The 19626-nt window shown below is 40.1% G+C and overlaps 1 protein-coding gene across 1 annotated transcript; it reads left to right on the top strand.

Moving 5' to 3' along the window:
• The first annotated feature begins 6 nt into the window (after positions 1-6).
• BMP2 (bone morphogenetic protein 2) lies at positions 7-9614 on the top strand. The gene is made up of 2 exons (XM_005874742.2): positions 7-336; positions 7635-9614. Exons 1-2 carry the CDS (start codon positions 168-170, stop codon positions 8477-8479), a joined length of 1014 nt encoding a protein of 337 aa, XP_005874804.2. The 5' UTR covers positions 7-167; the 3' UTR covers positions 8480-9614.
• Positions 9615-19626: the final 10012 nt, after the last annotated feature.

The raw sequence follows: 19626 nt of genomic DNA, 5'->3' as shown, positions 1-19626 counted from the left end.
CCGGGACCCGCTGTCTTCTAGCGTTGCTGCTTCCCCAGGTCCTCCTGGGCGGCGCGGCCAGCCTCATTCCCGAGCTGGGCCGGAGGAAGTTCGCGGCGTCAGCTGGCCGCTCCTCGTCCCAGCCCTCGGACGACGTCCTGAGCGAGTTCGAGTTGCGGCTGCTCAGCATGTTCGGCCTGAAGCAGAGACCCACCCCCAGCAGGGACGCTGTGGTGCCCCCCTACATGCTGGACCTGTACCGCCGGCACTCGGGCCAGCCGGGCGCGCCCGCCCCGGACCACCGGCTGGAGAGGGCAGCTAGCCTCGCCAACACCGTGCGCAGCTTCCACCACGAAGGTGAGGCGTGGAGCAGGGGAGTGAGGGCGGGGACGGGGGCGGGGAGTCATCCCGCAAAGCGCCCCACCCTGGGCAGACTGCGGGCATCCCTGGAAGGGCAGCTTGGCCAGGGCACGGAAGCCTTTTCCAGTCTAGTCTCTGTAAGAGCCTTTCTGAACCTGGCTGTAACTCACTGCCTGCCTGTGTGGTGGGGGAGCCAGGGATTCCCCATTGGTAAATCCGCACCCTTTTCCTGGCTTGCAGCCAGCAGAGCGACTCCTCCTCCTGGAACTGGAGAGAAATCAAGTGATGGGAAAGATGAGGGCAAAAGGCATGCCCCTAGTCAGCTAAACGTGCAAGAATTCCATAGGGGAAGATGAGAAGGAGGAGGGCAGATTGGGATCACTTTCCGTCTGTTTGGAAACCCTCACTCTATAAATCTGCTTCTCCTGCTTAAGCGGGGGTTTCAGGCTAGACAGAGCCAAGGGCAGAATTTTCAGAGATTGTATTGAAAAATCAAAGCCCAGGGCCCACAGTCTTTCTAATTTACAGTTGATCTGGGCCTGGTTTGGAAAATTTTGAATCCCTATCTAATCCCCGTGGGAGATCAATTCCACAATCAATCTTATTGTTTCCACAATGACTCTCTTGTCTTGTGCTTAAATCTGAGATGAACTCCCAGTAGAGACTAGGGAAGCCTCAGATGAAGCTTTTGCAGCAGCTGCCTGTTTTCCTTCACGTGCATTGAAATGTGGATTTTCTTTTATGATACTGGATGCGGTTTTTCTAAGGTAGGGTATTCTGCTGGTTTCATCAGAAAGGCATTCAGTGGATATGAAATGTCTTAGAGCAGCTCTTGAGATCTGTGTTGTACCTAGATTTTTAGAGCAATTGGTCAAAACTATGTTCCACTTCAATTCTTTCTCTACACTTTTAAATTGCCCCTTTGGCTTAACGCATTCTAAATAGAGCACAGGTTCCTTCAAGTTCTAGAGAAGGGTACAAAGTTGCATGTCACTGGGCAACCACTTGTTGGCTATTGGAGAGCTGGGAGCGAAGTTCCCTTTTTCTTGCCTAGCCCTGCTGAGGTGGTAAATTTCAAGTGGAATCTACAATCTGATATGTAGAAATGTTTTCATCATAACCTTGCGATGATTAGAGAGCCAGCTCATCGTTTTCAGCTGATGCTGGTTAGAATAGTTTTTCTGGGGGGTAGAAAAATCAGTACGGCTGCTTGAGCCACCTCTCCTGGAAATTTAGCATGGAAACCATTCTTTACTGTTAAGGCCAACTATGTGTCTCTTATAACATAAAAGGAAGATCATTTAAATCATTTGACACCTAAAACACTCAGGTGCATGAGGATTCCATCAGTGACATCTACATATTTCTTTCTCTAGAAGTGGCTTAATCAAAACTGAACTGGCTGCAAATTATTTGAATGTGTTATTTTAATTTAAATAGCATGCTTAGTTAATACGTCAGAATCTGTATCTTTAAAAAATGTAAATGTTATGTGTGAAATAGTATAGAAGTTACCAACTTGCTTAAAATCAACTTTTAATAACCTCAGATCTTAATGCAGTTAGATGATGGAGGAAAGCTATGTAATTTTTGCCCCAAATTTCAGCAAATCCATTTCTTGTTACAACTAGTATATCAACATTAGGCTACATATTGCACTATTTGAAGACCATTTTATATCTGTATAAGCAGGATTTGGTTTTTATAAACATCCTTGTGGCATGGATAGCACTAAAAATCTTTTAATAAACCATATGATTAAGGCTGCTGGCTTAAGAGCAGAATTTGGTTCATATAGAATTAATAGGCATTTATCTGGTGAAGGACCAAAGGGTCGGATTCCAAGAATTACTTGTTGGTTTTATTTGTGGGTGGGATCTAGGAGATTTGGTGAAATTACGAGACAAGAGATATGATGGCATTCTTCCAACCAATGTGTGAAGATAAAGGGACCACATGGAAGGTGATCTGAGACAAAATTATCAGTTGTCATTTCTCCTCTTAAACTTTGTTTTGTCCTTTCTGCAATGGCTTTTATCCGGGAAAGCCCAAGTGCTGAAAAAATTTTCTTTTTTCAAAGTCATTAAGAAGTGCTTCGGCCACATAAGCCTTGCAAACTGCCACTGAGTATAGAAAAATTACTTCTCTAATTGGAAAGAGTGTTTTGTGCTTTGCTGTAGTGAGAAACACATTGAAATGGGTTGACTTCATTGGCTGTGCAAACAGTCTTTACAGTTTCCTGTCAGATTGGAATATACAAGGACCACATGCTTGCTCTCCAGACTCTGAAAAACAGTCTTTTTGCATGAAATAACTGAATTATTTGCCTCTGTGACAAAAGTTTTGACATAAAGATTAACCGCATTCCCACCGATATAATTATTGTGATAATATCCGTACAACAGGAACGTTCCCCGTGAAGGAGAACTTGGGTCACATTCCCAGGGCAACCAAAGGATTTGGACATTAGATACCCCCGAAAGCAACACTTTCCTGGTGTGCTTCCCTAGTGTCCCCAGGTATTTCCGTGTGATTATGAAAGACCCCTATGAGTAGGAGAGACATTCTATTTGGAAGTGCTCAGAGAGATTGAGGCTGTGGTGCCCAGTGGTAGTTCTTGCACTGTTTTCTGTTCTCTTGTGTGTGTGTGTGTGAGAGAGATTCCTCTATAACAGCGGTTCTCAACCTGTGGGTCGAGACCCCTTTGGGGGTCCAACGACCCTTTCACAGGGGTCGCCTAAGACCATCGGGAAAACACATATATAATTACATATTGTTTTTGTGATTAATCACTATGCTTTAATTATGTTCAATTTGTCACAATGAAAATACATCCTGCATATCAGATATTTACATGACGATTCATAACAGTAGCAAAATTACAGTTATGAAGTAGCAACGAAAATAATTTTATGGTTGGGGGTCACCACAACATGAGGAACTGTATTAAAGGGTCGCGGCATTAGGAAGGTTGAGAACCACTGCTCTATAATCTCGCTCCTTTCTCTTTGAGCTATTTTGTCTTTGTTTTTTAGACTTGCCCTTTGTGTATTTCACTAAGTAGTCAGAGGACAATAAGAGGGTACTACATCATTCCAAAAGTGTTGGAGCTAAGTGTGGGTAGAAGCCAAATCAGGGTTAGTGATTATACCTGCCCTCTCCTTTGTTGTCTTTTTAAAAAATTGAGTCAGTGTAACCTTTGTGTTTTATCTTTTCTCCTTGATATAGTAATTCTATAACCATTATTTTATATTCTAGAAAGTATCATTTATTATTCTCAACCACTTTGATTTTCAGGACAGTAATTTCCAACCTTACTGATTTTCTGGAATATTCCCAGGTTTTTGTTATTGTTATCTTAATGGACCTTTTTTGGGGGGAGGGGTCCAGATTGTGTTGCAAATTCTCAAAACATTATGATCACTCACCTTTTTTGCTAAAACTCACCACACTATAGGACAAAAAGGCAGCCACAAAATATCAGTGGTTCCAAACAAGATCTGTATGTCCCAGTAGGCCCTGCCACTGTACTCTTCTGCTCATTTAGTTCTTTGTGCTCCCTCCACCACACTTGGGTAGTGTGTTTCTATCCCTTTAGCTGGGAAATAACTCACCGTATGGTTATCATTATATTAATTATTAGAGTACTCCTAATAGTTCTGACTTTTGCTTGAGTTTTTGACTCATCTCTATGTTATGTAGTGCCGTCTAGTGGCCGGAATCTTGGGAAATGCAATAGACTGAAGTCCATAGCTCTGCTCTTCATTTACTAGCTCTGTGACCTTAGGAAAGTCACATAACCTCTCTGAGTCCAACTATTTCATTCACAAAAGGGAGATAGTAGTTTCTCTGGAATCAATTTGATGTGAGATAATTCATATAAAGCTCTCAGTCCCAAGCCAGCGCAAAGAAGCATTCATCACCCTAGCTATCATTAGCATTATTACTTTTTTCTTTTAGGTCATATTCTCCCCTTATCTAGGAAAGAGCAGGCCAGAGTAGACCTAGGCTGGCTGGGAGAATTCATTCTTATCTTTGGATTATTTTGATGTAGATGAAGAATTGATGGTGCAACCAAAGGATTTGGAGTGTAGATGGTTCTTCGCTTTTGAAGGAGGGTTTAAATGCCCTTGCCTTATTTTTCTTTCCCCTACATATTTGCCATCATAGCTTCATTTATTTGGTTAAGAACTTTTAAATAAATGTGAAGAACATTTATTTGGTTAAGAACTGGGTTCAGGAACCCAGGTCTGAGATAGGCTGGAATCCTCAAATCCCTTGGCAAGTTCAGATTATTCCACAAGAGTTATTTCCAGAGACTTAACAACTGTATAAACCTCCAAAAAAGCATACATTACCTACTTAGGTAAATGCTCTCTATTTTCAGACTCCCCAGGCTTGCTGTGATCATTTGCAGAAGTTTTTTTTTTCTCCTTTAATTTACTTTATTTCACATCGGTTTTGATTTTTCAACCCTGAAGAAAAACTTGATGTTGGGGGTTTCAGAGAACTTCTCACTTACTTCTCTGACCTGAGTCTGTAGCCAGGGGTGTGTTGTCTTGCAGGCGTTTGTATGAAGGAGAAAGAGGGCTCCTTCAAGGAATAAGTTGACTGAGATGAAGCTGAAAGTCAGAGAAAGGTCTTCACATTACGTGATGTTATTCAGAGTGCTCCCCACCCCACCCCTTTGTTAAGGTAACTAAGTGATTATCCTTTTTGCCACTTATCCCCAGTGAGATTTTTGAAGCACATGAAATTGCCGTTTTTATAGGTCAACTCTGGTCAAAAGGTGGCAATTTTATCTGATTCAATTTTATATTTATCTTTGGAGGGTTACTGTTCTATTTTCTGCCTCCTTTATACTCATCTTCTTTACTTCAATTACCTGTCTCTCATGCTTGCTTTGGAGAATGTCCCTTCCTTGTCCTCCTCTGGCTATGTGTGTGTATATACATGTGTCTGTGTTTATAATTTTTTGAAAATGTATGGATTTAGATTCAGAGTTTCTGATGCAATTGGGATTTCTCTAGGCACCTTCATTAATACAGCTGGTCAGCAAATGCCCTGGATAACTTGCCTTTCCTTCCTCTTAAAAGAAGGTGTTCTTAGGGGTGCTGGCATCCGGAGAGGTCAGGCTCAGGCCTGGCTGTGGGGCATTGTGTCTGGGGAGCATGGCTGATTTTTACTTCATTCCTTTTTTCCTCTGGTAACCTGTTTCCTCTGATACCCCTTGGCTTCTCTACTTAAAGAATGCACTCAGGGAAAATATCAGAGGGCTCCTGAATTTCAAGGAGGAGAGGAAAAGGAGCTAACTACAGCTCTTGATGCTTGCTGGGAACCGCTGAGGAGAGCCCAGTTCCACTGGTGGGAAGGTTATTTTAAAAATAGTGCTTGGTCTGCAGTATTGCTCACTTACAGTGGGGTTTAGAATGTGGGTGGCTCTCAAAAGGTATCCCCAGTTGGTGTGGGTTAGAGGGCTCACTTCTTGGCCTGATAGTCTCTGTGTCCAAGTAGATGAGTTTTAGGAGGTCTTTCTACTTCATTGGGCCTCAACTCATTCCTTGGCCAGCACTAGTGGTTCCGGGCATTTTCATATTATTCAACAAAAAGGCACTTAAAAATGTGCTCCCAGCAATTTGTACTTGAATGTGAAAGGCATCCCTTAAAACTTTTACCCTCCAAGGGCAGGGCATGAGCTCACAGTATCACCTCACCTGGAAATGCAGAATCTCAGGCCCAACCCCAGACCCACTGAATCAGAACCTGCACTTGAAGATGTAAGGTGTCCTAGGTGTTTTCATGTGAAGGTTAGAGTTGGAGAAGCTTCACATTGAAGCATTGCTCCATAATTTGGCATAAACTGCCCCTATTGAACTCAATGCTTCCACTTAGCTTGCATTGATCACGGCTGCTTTGGTGATGAAGGTTTACACAGGTTTCCTAGCTCTTTGAGTTAGGAAAAATACAACAATAAAATTAATGAAAATATGGTATCCTCTTAAGGTGATGACCTGGAACTGTGGCCAAAGAGATTTTGTTAGCATTTACATTGGATCCTGAATAAAGCAGATATCTTTTTTGAAAGTCAACTGACAGGATGTGGTAAAGCTAGAAGAAAATGAACCTAAATATTTCAAATTCTAGTGTTGTGTACTATCCGTTTAATAACACTGTGTACCTATGATGACATGCAGACTACATCATTCAAGGTGCTATGCTATTTTTTTATTGTTTGTTTAAAAAACAGTACTCCTTATTATTGAAATTCAGGAATATTAAATCAGAAAGAGCATTTATGCATAACCCACTTAAATGTCTATTTTGAAATAATGACAGTAGATATATAAAGATTATTCTGTAATAGGATGAGATTATCTTTCTGTGTTATATCTGTCATAATGGCCTTTTTATAGATTTTTATCAGTTGTTTTGTTTGTGTCTATTCTTGGGTAGGTGTTTGTTTTTTAAGATGATTTATTTTTTGAAAAGATAAAGGAATTACAAACAGAGAAGAGTCATTATGTTTCTTTTAAAAGCATCTAAAATGAGATTTTGTTGTTGAGGTCATAAGGAGGTGAGAGGACAGACAACACTTGGGAAGATATTTCTCTTGAAATTGTCTGGCCTTAATTACTACAGTGTCCCAGTACCACCCTTACGTTTGCAAAGAAGTAGATTCCTGTACATGCCTTTGTTTCTGGATTTTTGAGTAAAATAGTAGGGTGTGCTTTGCAAAATGTCATCGTTGATGTTGAGTTTCAGAGTCTTTAATTAGGAAACTGAAATCTGTATATCGAGATTTGTAAATCATCTAAATTGCAGAGCAATGTTTTAGAATACCGCTTAAGGGATTGACATTAAAGCCTTTTTCTTTTTACGAAATGCAATAATTTCCTCAAATCCTCACTCATTAGACCTCTACTAACTATAGTGCTGACTTTTTTTTTTTGGCCCTAAAGTCTGTGAATTCCAAAGAAATGCTTCACCATTTCCCCCATTATTATAGCCACCTGGAAGCAGTATTCATGTATTACATTAAAAACATAACAATGAATGATGACCTTGTGTTTCATGACATGCATATTAACATAAATGTATAGAAAAGGGAGACTATTTTTAGCTGAAAGGGGGAATTTTTTATCTTCTGGCTGCCAACTTATACATGGGTGAAATCAATTATACATGGCTGAAGTGAGATTTACAAATTCTTACATACAATCAGATTGTCATTACTTATCTTACCCAAGTATTTTTCTTCTCCCCCCCCCCGCCCCCATCTTTTTATATCAAATTAGAATCTTTGGAAGAACTGCCTGAAATGAGTGGAAAAACAACCCGGCGATTCTTCTTCAACTTAACTTCCATTCCCACCGAGGAGTTTATCACCTCAGCCGAACTTCAGGTTTTTCGGGAACAGATGCAGGAAACTTTGGAAAACAATAGCAGTTTCCATCACCGAATAAATATTTATGAAATCATAAAACCTGCAGCAGGCAACTCGAAGTTCCCCGTGACCAGACTTTTGGACACCAGGTTGGTTAATCAGAATGCCAGCAGATGGGAGAGTTTCGACGTCACCCCTGCGGTGATGAGGTGGACCGCGCAGAGACTCGCCAACCACGGATTTGTGGTGGAAGTGGCCCACTTAGAGGAGAACCCGGGTGTCTCCAAGAGACACGTTAGGATTAGCAGGTCTTTGCACCAAGACGAGCACAGCTGGTCCCAAATAAGACCGTTGTTAGTAACTTTTGGCCACGATGGGAAAGGACATCCTCTGCACAAAAGAGAAAAGCGTCAAGCGAAACACAAACAGCGCAAACGCCTCAAGTCCAGCTGTAAGCGACACCCTTTGTATGTGGACTTTAGCGACGTGGGGTGGAATGACTGGATCGTAGCCCCCCCAGGGTATCATGCCTTTTACTGCCATGGGGAGTGCCCCTTTCCCCTGGCCGATCACCTGAACTCCACTAATCACGCCATTGTTCAGACGTTGGTCAACTCCGTTAACTCTAAGATTCCTAAGGCGTGCTGTGTCCCCACGGAACTGAGTGCTATCTCCATGCTGTACCTTGATGAAAACGAAAAGGTCGTATTAAAGAACTATCAGGACATGGTTGTGGAGGGTTGCGGGTGTCGTTAGCACAGCAAAATAAAATAAATATATATATATATATATATTTTAGGAAAAAAAAAACCCAAGTTGACACTTTAATATTTCCCAATGAAGACTTTATTTATGGAATGGAATGGAGAGAAAAAAAAAAACACAGCTATTTTGAAAAATATATTTATATCTACGAAAAGAAGTTGGGAAAACAAATATTTTAATCAGAGAATTATTCCTTAAAGATTTTAAAATGTATTTAGTTGTACATTTTATATGGGTTCAACCCCAGCACATGAAGTATAATGGTCAGATTTATTTTGTATTTATTTACTATTATAACCACTTTTTAGGAAAAATAGCTAATTTGTATTTATATGTAATCAAAAGAAGTATTGGGTTTGTACATAATTTTCCAAAAATTGTAGTTGTTTTCAGTTGTGTGTATTTAAGATGAAAAGTCTACATGGAAGGTTACTCTGGCAAAGTGCTTAGCACATTTGCTTTTTTGCAGTGCTACTGTTAAGGTCACAAGTTCAAGTCCAGAAAAAAAAAAGTGGATAATCTACTCTGCTGACTTTCAAGATTATTATATTATTCAATTCTCAGGAATGTTGCAGAGTGGTTGTCCAGTCCATGAGAACTTAATGTCCTTATTAGGTGGAATATTTGGATAAGAACCAGACAATGCTGATCTAATATAGAAACCCTTCCCCCACCCCTTAATTTGCAGAAAGAGTAAAGCAGGACCAATAGACATAATTAGGAAAATGATAAACCTGCAGGAAAGTGAATGATGGTTTGTTGTTCTTCTTTCCTAAACTAGTGGTCCCTTCAAAGGGGCTGGTCTGGCCAAAGGATGAAATAAAACATAAGATTTCTTCATTATTGATATTGTGGTCATGTATAATTAAAATTCATTTCCAGTGGCCCTCATGAAGACTTGGAAATTGATTTGCATTTAACTTTTACCTCATCTGGGAGCTCTTTATGCTCAGAAGGACCCAATTCTCGAACTTCGCCCAACACACAGCAAAATTGCACTCATCATGTTTTCTGCCCACCCCATTCTCTGTTCGATCAGCTTGCTTTTCTCTCCAAGGTTACGTGTTTGAACACATTTCTCCAAATGTTAAACTTATTTCAGATAATAAATTTCAAAGCTCTGGCATTTCATTTTATAAAGTCCAACCTGTAAGAAGAGAAAATGATGTGTTTGTACAGTGTTCATAGTGATTACCTTGGGTTTCCATTTTTTTGCTTCTGAAGTTACCCCTTTTGGCGGGAGGTAGGGAAAAGGCAAGGAATGGTAGGAAATTTGCAAGCAAGTCACTTGATAATTCGTATTTGCACTAAAGGAATTACCAGTGATTTAGTATTTCACATGAACCTCTTTGGGGCAGAAAGATTTAAGAGAAAACCAAAGCTACAAAACAGGCAAAACCTGGGGAATCCAAGATAAAGTTTCAGAGATGATATCCCATGCAACAGAGGCAACGGTGCCAATAAATTAGAAAGGGAAAGTGTCTGAGATCAGCTTCTACAAGGCCATCTGCCAATTGGACTGAAGCCCAAGCAGAATGAAGTCAAATTAGGCTGCTCAGAATGAACACTTAACAGTGGCAGGGCTTCTGTGCTCCGGGCTGAAATCAGACCCAAGGAAGGGTTCTGTGGGTGGGTATGTCAGTACAGCCAGCAAACCCACAACTCCCCATTATTTTACTGGAAGTATTTTAGGTCAGTTTCTAGGAATTTGTGTCACCTCTGGTCCTGCTAAGATTGGTGAGGCCTAGTTCTAATATCCTTGCTTTGGAGTTGGCTGAAAAAAAAAAAAAAAAAAGGTGTGTTAGCAATGGAATAGACTCTTACAACCAGATTCTTCCCAGAAATGAACTTGCGATGACCGTGAACGGAGTTACATTTTGGGTGTGATAGGTTTAATCCTTGCCTCGCTCAAGATTATGTAGATCATATTTTTTAAATTAATAACGAGCTGTCTTTTATTCCTTCTGTTAAAATCTTTTAGTTTCTTTTTATCTTGTATCCCTATTGCTCTCATGTAGGTGAGGATCATGAGGATTGGATCCAACTTGACAGGAAAGGGTAGGCTCTGTCCTCCAGCCATTCTCCACCCTTTCTTGCCATGGGAATGAGGGACAGACTGCACAGTCTTAACAGCTTAAATACTCTAGAGAGTGAGAGTATAGCACAAGCATTTACATCCATTTGGAAGTTGCAGCCACTCTTGATTTCTGTTTCATTGGTTCTGATTTACTTGGTTAAAGTGGTTTTCATTGGTATCAACTCAAATGTTTTCTATATAAAATATGTGTAAATATATACACATATACGGTATATAATATGTATATACATATGCAGAATTATGTAATAGATATTTTATATGTATACATGATGGCATTTTCGGTTTAGTTACAGAGATTTTGTAATAGTTGAGGACTCTGACCCTCTTGGCAGCTCATTTGAGAAACAGAATATTCTTACATTTTATGTCGTTACACACATTTTGGCTTAAGTTCCTCATTCTGAGAAAAAAAAAAAGTGTGTCACAACTAAGCCCATGATGTTGACTCTCTTGAATCTTCAGTCACTATTCTGTAGGAACCTTTGAGTCCTTTTAGAGTTGGTGCTTTAAGAAGTGTAGTAGTTTCTGAATTTGGGGGATCACCTTTCAAAGTATATTAAATTGTGTCATCTGTTTTTGTGCTTGTCTGGGCTGCGTCATGCGCCTCCTTGGCCTGATTTTAACCTGCATGGCGGGTCCAGAATGCTCTGTTCATTTTTTTTTCTTTTACTTCAAAATTGGGGAGGGGGAGGATGAATGGTTTACACATTTATCTGTGCTTCCATCTTTTCATAATTTCTCCTGCAATTGCTACTTTACATTGCATCTCAAGAGGCCAAGAATGGAGAGATCTGTAAATCTGATCTAGCAAGCTACATAAGCACTAGATAATCTAAGTTCTATATTTTCCCCTCAGTTTTTTATTGGAGGTGGAAAAATCATTTGTGCAATTCATAGCACTTTTTAAAATAGCATATTTCTATTCTATAGTCATATTAATATTAAGGTATTGACTCACTGAATGTTAGATGCCACAGTCCCCATCCTTGGCCCAATCTGTTATAAGGCCCAATAAGCATAGCCTTGCAGTAAAGAGAAGTGTGACACGACTGGGCAATTATAAAGAGGTAAGAATACCTGGCACTATTCCTTCTCTGTTTTATTTATTTATTTTTTGCAAGGGGCAGGTAGGATGAGATGGGGGAAGAAATGCAAGTCCACTGCACGGGGGTAGGTAGATTGCTCTCCTCTTCCCTCCACCCTGCTGACATAAATTACAGCCTTATGCTATTCTCCAGGGCAGAGTTTCTGACCATCTCCCTGCCCTGCAAACTTCAAAGTGAACTTCTACCTGACTTGCTCTAAGTAAGACTTCTTAGGTTTTAATGTGCGCATGAGTCACCAGCACTGCCTCGGGGAGAATGCCGCATTAATGTGTATACAGACCCGCTGGGATCGGGTTATAGGTTCTGTTTCAGTAAGTCTGGGGTGGGGCCTGAGATTCTGCATTTCTAATGTGCTCCCAGGTGAAGCTCTCCTCGCTGTCCCCAAGGAAGACTCATAATTATCTTCTTAATCACAACAGCAGAAAGTTGGACCAAGTCGAGGCTCCTCTAACAAGTAGCACTTACAGGGGAAAACAAACAAACAACAAAACCTGTATACAGGATGGCATTGGAGTACATTTCACCATACCTGAAACGATGCCCTACATAGTTTTTTCAAAGGCATTCTTTTCCCCCACAAGATGACTGGCAATTTTGTGTTCTAGCCACCCTCAGACATGAAAACACTTGGTTGCTTATCTTGTAAAATCTGCCTTGCTTGCTTGCTTGGGCATGTACGCAGTCAGTTTAGTCAAATACGTGTCAGTACATCTATGTGGATGGGGGAGCAGGTGCAAGCCCTTAACGTACTTTAAAAAAGTTTAACACTTAAGTCAGTCCACTGAGTTGATCCCGTGTGATCTTAGTGCCAAGCGTCTGAGTTAAAAGTTTTCCCTTTGAAGGCAGCAACTAGATGTCATACATTTGAAGCATTTGTTTATTCTAAAAGATGATGCTTGACTTTTTTCTTTTTTTTTTTAAGTTCTAAGACAGTTTGCTGTACAACACCATTGAGCCTAGAGGGTGATATAAAGCTGCCCAACCTGGTATTTGAGGTTTGATTTCATGGAGATTGGAATTTATGATGCCGAGGAGGCTAGCTTCACATAAGGTGCTGAAGTGAATGGGCTCAGGCTAGAAAAAGCAAAGGGAAACGATTTCCCTCTGCAAAGGGGATCAGCAAAGAAAGAACTTTGTGTTTGCACCTTCTTTTCAGCCAATGTCCCATGAGGGTCACCTGGCAGCCTCATTTTACTGTTAGGGGAGCACTTTTGAATATTTCTTACAAGCAACACAGATTTGAATATTTGTTGAATAAATCCTGGGATGAATGAATTCCTTATCTCAAATGTATCTTTTATATATAATACCTGTGTTATATGTAGATATTATATTTGCATATATTATATACATACATAAAGATACGTTTTTCCTTTGGATGTTATATATATGTATGTACATATATACATCTATATTATATATGTATGTGTATATATACCTAAGGGAAATTTTTGATTTCTTCCTTTCTAAAGTCAAAATGCTGAGTGTAAGGTGCCTACGTTTTTATTCATTGGGTTTATCATTTCATTGGGGTTTCTATGTTTTGGATTGAGTGCCTCTGAGGTGCTGAAGCAGCATGCCAGGCACCGACTGGAACACCACTTCCAGCCTGAGTTTGCCCGCGCCCCGGGGCCCCGTCCAAGGCAGTGCCAGGAGTGCATTATTGTTGCCGTCCGCTCTGATGAGATCTCTCTGCAGACCAGCGATTTGCTTAAAGCTTCCCTCGTAAGGAGCATGATCTCATCTGGACTGCATTTACACTGGAACCACTTGGCCACAACACTATGAGAGAATAATTATTGAACTATTTTACTGTACAACTATTTCCAAATTGTTGATTTTTTATTGATTTCAGGAGGCAAGCTAATTGCCCCATGGCAACTTGATGTGAACGTTTAATGAAGATCAGGAAACAGAGTTTATGAAAAGCTTTTGTATAGTAACTGCAAAGTTTCAAGAACTGTTTTATACTTCCTGACAGTGCTGGGCCCAGCTTAATGGTTTGTTTTTATTACTTAAGAGTGTAAACCTTGCTTTAGCCCAGTGTGTGGAAACTATACCCTCATCCCGCATTACGCATTTGCAAGTTGCTTTTTACTCACTCCCAACTTCCTTTCCTGCCATCTACACTCAGGGACCTTTTCTGTTTTAATTGTCTGAAAGCGAGTTTCTCTCTTTGCACGCTGAGAATCTTAACACACGCACACGCACTCATGAAGTTAAGTGTCTGTATTGTTTCACTTTGTTTTGGGTGGAGTTTCTTTTCAGCACTCGGTTGCTAGACAACCACCCTGACAAAAGTTAAAGATTGAAAAGGCATTTTTAAAGATGTTGAAGCCTGGCAGCTGACTATTTTATCTTTGTCTTTATATGGAAGGCTTAGTTTTCTTACCAGGTTGCCCTGGCCTTTTGTTGGGTAGATGGCTGGTAGGAGATTATTTTGATGTTGAGCTCTGAAGGCATTATCTGTATGAGAACTTTCTGAAGTGTTGTTCCCATTTGCTGGAACACGCTTCCCACCTGGATGAACAAAAAAAAAAAAAAAGCCAGCTTAGTTTCCAAGGGTGTGTTTTAAATCACTAATAAAGTTGAGCTCCAGCTCACAGCTGCTTCGATTGTTGCAAGGCAAAGAAGGAGGGAAGAGATTGCTTTTTGAGGCAACATTCAGAAACACAAGGCTTTGGTTTGTGGAGAACACAGTCTCCAGGAAGCTGCATTTGCTTTTTGGGTAGATAGTATTGGAAATGTTTTTTTCTTTTCTTTTAATTCTTAAAAGCCTAATTTTAAATCAAAGTCATTTAAATCGCTCATTTCAGGGAGATGTTTCAGAAGCGTGTTATAAATACACGATCTTTATACGTCTGCCAAGTTGGACGTGTGTGCACAAGTCCATTTTGCATGTGTACACAATTTGCAGCTGATGTGCTTTCTTCACTCCAGGTCTGCCCTTTCCCTCATTCATCCTCTGAGATGCTGCCTCTCCGTCTCTCCTCTTCGCAGGGTTCCCTACGCTGGAATCCAGTCAAATCCATGGAAAACTTTACCAACTCCACTGATTCATTTACAGGCAGGATTTCCTGGCATGGGGATCAAACGGGGAGCCCTGAAGTTTGTTCATCATAGAATGTCTTGGAAATTAGGATCTTCTGAAGCCCATCTGGCCTGTGCATATAAATTTGACAAAATTTACTCTTATAAGGAAACCTTACCATTGAGTTAAAAATCGCTCAGTCACTGGGTGTCACTAGTAAGCCTTCCTTCCTCATTAGCACGTTAGTATTATCACTACAATAAGCCATGACAAGAATGATGCTTAAACACCAGGGCCCTGCAAAATGTATGACAATCAATAGGTGAGCTAAATACAAATAGGAAAATAAGCCCAGGAAAAATGCAAATATTTCTAGTCTCATAGGATTTGGTGTGTGTTTGCTGCCTGAAGATAGCTTGGCTGAGTAAAAGAAAATCAATCTATCTATCTATCTACCTACCTACACACATACACACATATGAGATCAATTCACCTTTCATGAGGAGAGAGGTAATTTTTAAAAACTATCTCAGCACAATAACTCCTTCCTTGGTGATGCTACAGAGCATTTTACCCATGTAGAGAAGGGCTCAGAAGTTACTTTTGATGGCTCCCTTATCATTGAACTGTGGAGAAAGAATAGTCTCAGCTGAAACGAGAGCTGAAGGCTAAGAATTGTAGAATCCTTACCAACAACAGCAGCCCTAAGGAAAACCTATCCCTGCCTTGAGGAAATACATCTCCGAAGCTTGTCATCTATATATATAAAAGCCTAAGCGACTGTTCTGCCGTCCTATCTTTGGACTGGTAGCTATGACGCGCACTCACCACCAGGGGGAAGATGCTCAATGCACAGGCATGGAAACATGGAACAGACTGATGGATCTCAGAGGGAAGGGGGGAGTGGAGAGGGTGGGAAGAGATTAACCAAAGATCTTATATGCATACTAGAGGCCACGTGCACAGGTGGGGTCCCTTGGCCTGGCCTGCAGGGATCGGGCCAAAACAGGCAGTCAGACATCCCCCGAGGGGTCCTGGATTGCGAGAGGGCACAGACCAGGTTGAGGGAGCCCACCAAACCCGTGCACCAGGCCTCTAGTATTAGATAATACATAAGTGAGCTCCAGCTCCTCTCTCTTGTGAATGCCTTTCACTGAAGATCACTTTTACTGATGAAGCTGGGTTGAGGTCCAAGGTCTGAAGGATACTTCCTTGTGCCTTGTTATAACTTCACCCTTTGGTGTCCTCACGAGTTCACTGAGGTACTTTTAAGGACATGGCATGAAGGAGCAGAGAGGGTATTGCTAGACGTTTGAGAAAATGATCAGGTGCATTTCTATAGAATGGCAGGCAGTGCCTCTGAGAGCCCCTAGTCCCAGATAGGACATGAGACTGGCACTGCTGCTAACCTCAGGGAGACTATTTAAAGGAGCGTCTCTGGATGGGTGTAAGTCTGTGTATTATGTACCATTTCTAGGAGATTGAGGGGGATGATGGCGTATGAGCCCCAGTGGAGTAAAAATAAGCTTCCTTCGTGGCAGCTGTTGCTCTACTCTCTGGAAGGCACCTGAGTCGGGACCCATAAGGCTGTCCAGGGATGAGGCAAGTTCAGTGGTGATCCTTCTTCACCAGGAGTAGAAATTGGTGCCTGGAATCTTGTCCCCATCACTCACCCCATCCTGAAAGAACCAATTAGAATTTTCCTGTACTTCTATTTTCTATTCAGCTCTCTTCCTCTCCTTCTGTTTCTCTTTCCCTTCCTCTGGATACCAGGACTCTCTGTGGGGATAAGGAAAGATGAGAGGGAAAGAGGAGCTGGAAAAGCCAACTTGGACTGATACAAAGGGAGAGGGATTGGGTTTTATGTTGTCACAAAACTGAGAGCGTTTGCTGAACCAACTGAATCTGTGCTGGGGTCTCTTCTGAGAGGCCAGCTTGGAGAAGGAGCAAATCCCATTGTGTTTTTCTTTTCCATGGTGATGGAGCTGAGTTTTGGGAGAGGAGTAACTCCACAGACTGCCCTCTTGGAAAATGCTCTTGTTGGGGGAGAAGTTGCTCTCCTCCCCTCTGTGACGAGCCTCTGGGATGCTGGGAAGAAGGGCTGCTCCAGCGGGTAGGGGTGTGGTGGGGTGGGAGGGAGCTGGCAGCCACTTGGCCTTCAGCAGAGTGTAAGCACAGAGCAAAATGCTTCTGCATTGCAGCCAGAAACAGTGATTCATTTGATTTTAATTTTGACGTTAGCATTTTTCTCATGACTCATTGATAATTTCATATGGAATTTAAAAGGCTGAAACAGTTATTTACTTTTTAGGAACTTAAAACACTCATGGGGTGGAATTCACTTTTCCCTCTGAAACAGAAGATGCTTCATTTAAAAACATACACACACACACACACAAAAAAAAACCAGAAGATGCATTTCTTCCCCTCTTCCCCTCCTAGTTCCCACCTGTTCCTCTGTCCCATCTGATTTCTCACTAATGATGACCACTGTCAGGGAATTCACTTTTCCCTCTGAAACAGAAGATGCTTCATTAAAAACACACATGCACACACAAAAAAAACCCAGAAGATGCATTTCTTCCCCTCTTTCCCTCCTAGTTCCCACCTGTTCCTCTGTTCCATCTTATTTCTCACTAATGATGACCACTGTCAGACAGTCTGGGTCATCTTAATGTCCCTCCTATCTTTAATTCCTTTCACCACTATATCTAAAAATAGCTATAGGTATTTTCTAAAGACGTGTTTATTTATCAGGAAATTCCTCTCTATTCCTGTGTTTTGAGAATTTTTAACCTATATGAAAAATGCATTTAATACTTTAATTTCTGTGGTCAGATGATTGTTCTTCTTTAGTTTATTAATGTGGTAGATGACATGAATTGATTTTCAAATATTCAGCAAGCCTTGCATGACTGGAAGAATCCCTACCTGGTTAATTTATTTTTTTCCCCATGACAAGTGGAGTTCATTTCAGCAATAGAAGGATTATTCAACATTCAAAAATTAATCAGTGTAATTCACCATATTAACAGAATAGAGAAGAAAGGCTCTATGTTTATCTCAATAGATTTATAAAAAGGCTTTTACAAAATTCAACATCGATTCATGTTATTAAAAAAGTAAAGAAAGGAAAATAAATTCTCTGCAATCTAGGGATAAAATGTCTTAACCTGAAAAATGACATTTAAACAAAATAATACAACTACAGCTAACATCATATTTAATGTTGACTATTTCTTTCCTTTAAGATTGGGAACAATAAAATGAAATAATGTCCACTATCACACTCCTGTTCAACACAGTACTGGAAGTCCTTGCCAGTGCAATAATCTAAGAAAAAGAAATTAAAGGCTTAAGACTGGAGCAGAAAATAATGGAACTGTTTGTCTTTTTAGATGACATGATTTTCTTCTTAGAAAACTCAAAGGACTCTAAGGAATTAATTTTTATGGGTGTATATATCTCTTAGGGCTTATCACACTTTACACTTGACATATGTACAGTTATATAAATTATACCTAAATGAACTTTAAAAATATAAATACCAGCCCTGATCACATGGGCCAGTTGGTTGGAGTGTCATCCCATGCACCAAAAAGGTTATAGGTTTGATTCCTATTCAGGGCACATACCCAGGTTGTGGGTTTGGTTCCTACTTGGGGAGTGTTCAGGAGGCAACCAAGTGGTCTTTCTCTTTCACATCAATGTTTCTCTCTCTTCCTTCCTCTCTCTCTAAAATCAGAAGACATCCTCAGGTGACAACAAGTTAAAATAACAGAAACATCTCCAAGGAGATTGACATACAGTCCTCAATAAAACAAACACAATGGCTCTGAAGCATAATAAAAAAAATTGTCTCCCTCAATTAATGTAACTAATTATAAATTTTCTTGTTAATAAACATTTTTAAATGCAGCATACATAAGTAAAATAAAATAGTTGTAAGTGTAACTTTGCTGCATCATCAAGGAAACAAACCCCCCTTAACTACCACCCAAATCAAGAGACAGAGCATTACCAGTCTCCATTGTGCCTTCTCCCAAACCAGCCCCTTCAAACTTCCCCAAATCATTAGACTGTATTCTGACAATGAAATAAATTTTTCTGCTTGTGAGTATTACATAAATAAAATGGTAGCACGTGTATTTTTTTGTGTCTAACTTACTTCATTTATTATATTTGTCAGGCTATCATTGATAGGAAACAACATAATAAAATTTCTAAATGCATAAACCTTTAGTCTCAACAATTGTACTGTGATATTTATTTTACAGATGTCCATCCATATATGTAGTGACAATATTGAAAAATATTTAATCTTCATTATAATCACAAAATCTGAAAATAGCAACAAAACATATCAATAAGAACTTATTTATTTAATGGTGTCTACATAGAGTGGAATATTATGGAGACATTTGAAAGAAGGAGCCCATTCATTTTAAAGGAACATTTAAAATACACATGTCTAAATATGGGTAAATTATATATGAAATAATAATTAAAAAGTTGTTTCTGGTTAAGAAAAATGGGTGGGGAGGAAGTTGTATTTTTCTTTTCTATTTAAATCATTTAAAAAAATTTTTAATTATAATGTACACCCCCGTGATTAGACATATATAACTTACTAAGTGATCATCCCAACAAACCTCATACTCATCTGACACCATACACAGTTATTAGAATAGTATTACTATAGTCTATATGCTGTACTGTGCATTCCTATGACTATTCTGTAACAACCAATATGTACTTCTTACTTCCTTCACCTTAATTCCTTCATCCCCTCAACCTCCCTTCCCATATGGCAATCATCAAAATATTCTCTGTATCTATGAGTCTGTTTTTGTTCTGCTTGTCCATTTATTTTGTTTTTTAGATTCAATTGTTGATAAATATG

Source organism: Myotis brandtii, unplaced genomic scaffold, assembly GCF_000412655.1.
Source record: "Myotis brandtii unplaced genomic scaffold, ASM41265v1 scaffold45, whole genome shotgun sequence".
In the NCBI taxonomy this organism is placed as follows: domain Eukaryota; kingdom Metazoa; phylum Chordata; class Mammalia; order Chiroptera; family Vespertilionidae; genus Myotis; species Myotis brandtii.
This window is presented reverse-complemented; position numbering and strand designations above follow the sequence as displayed.

Bases quoted from the DNA above. Each gene is read 5' to 3' on its own strand.
- BMP2 (XM_005874742.2), top strand. From the start codon at position 168: ATGTTCGGCCTGAAGCAGAGACCCACCCCCAGCAGGGACGCTGTGGTG. The intron at 337-7,634 runs GTGAGGCGTGGA...ATATCAAATTAG, and splicing joins GCGCAGCTTCCACCACGAAG to AATCTTTGGAAGAACTGCCT.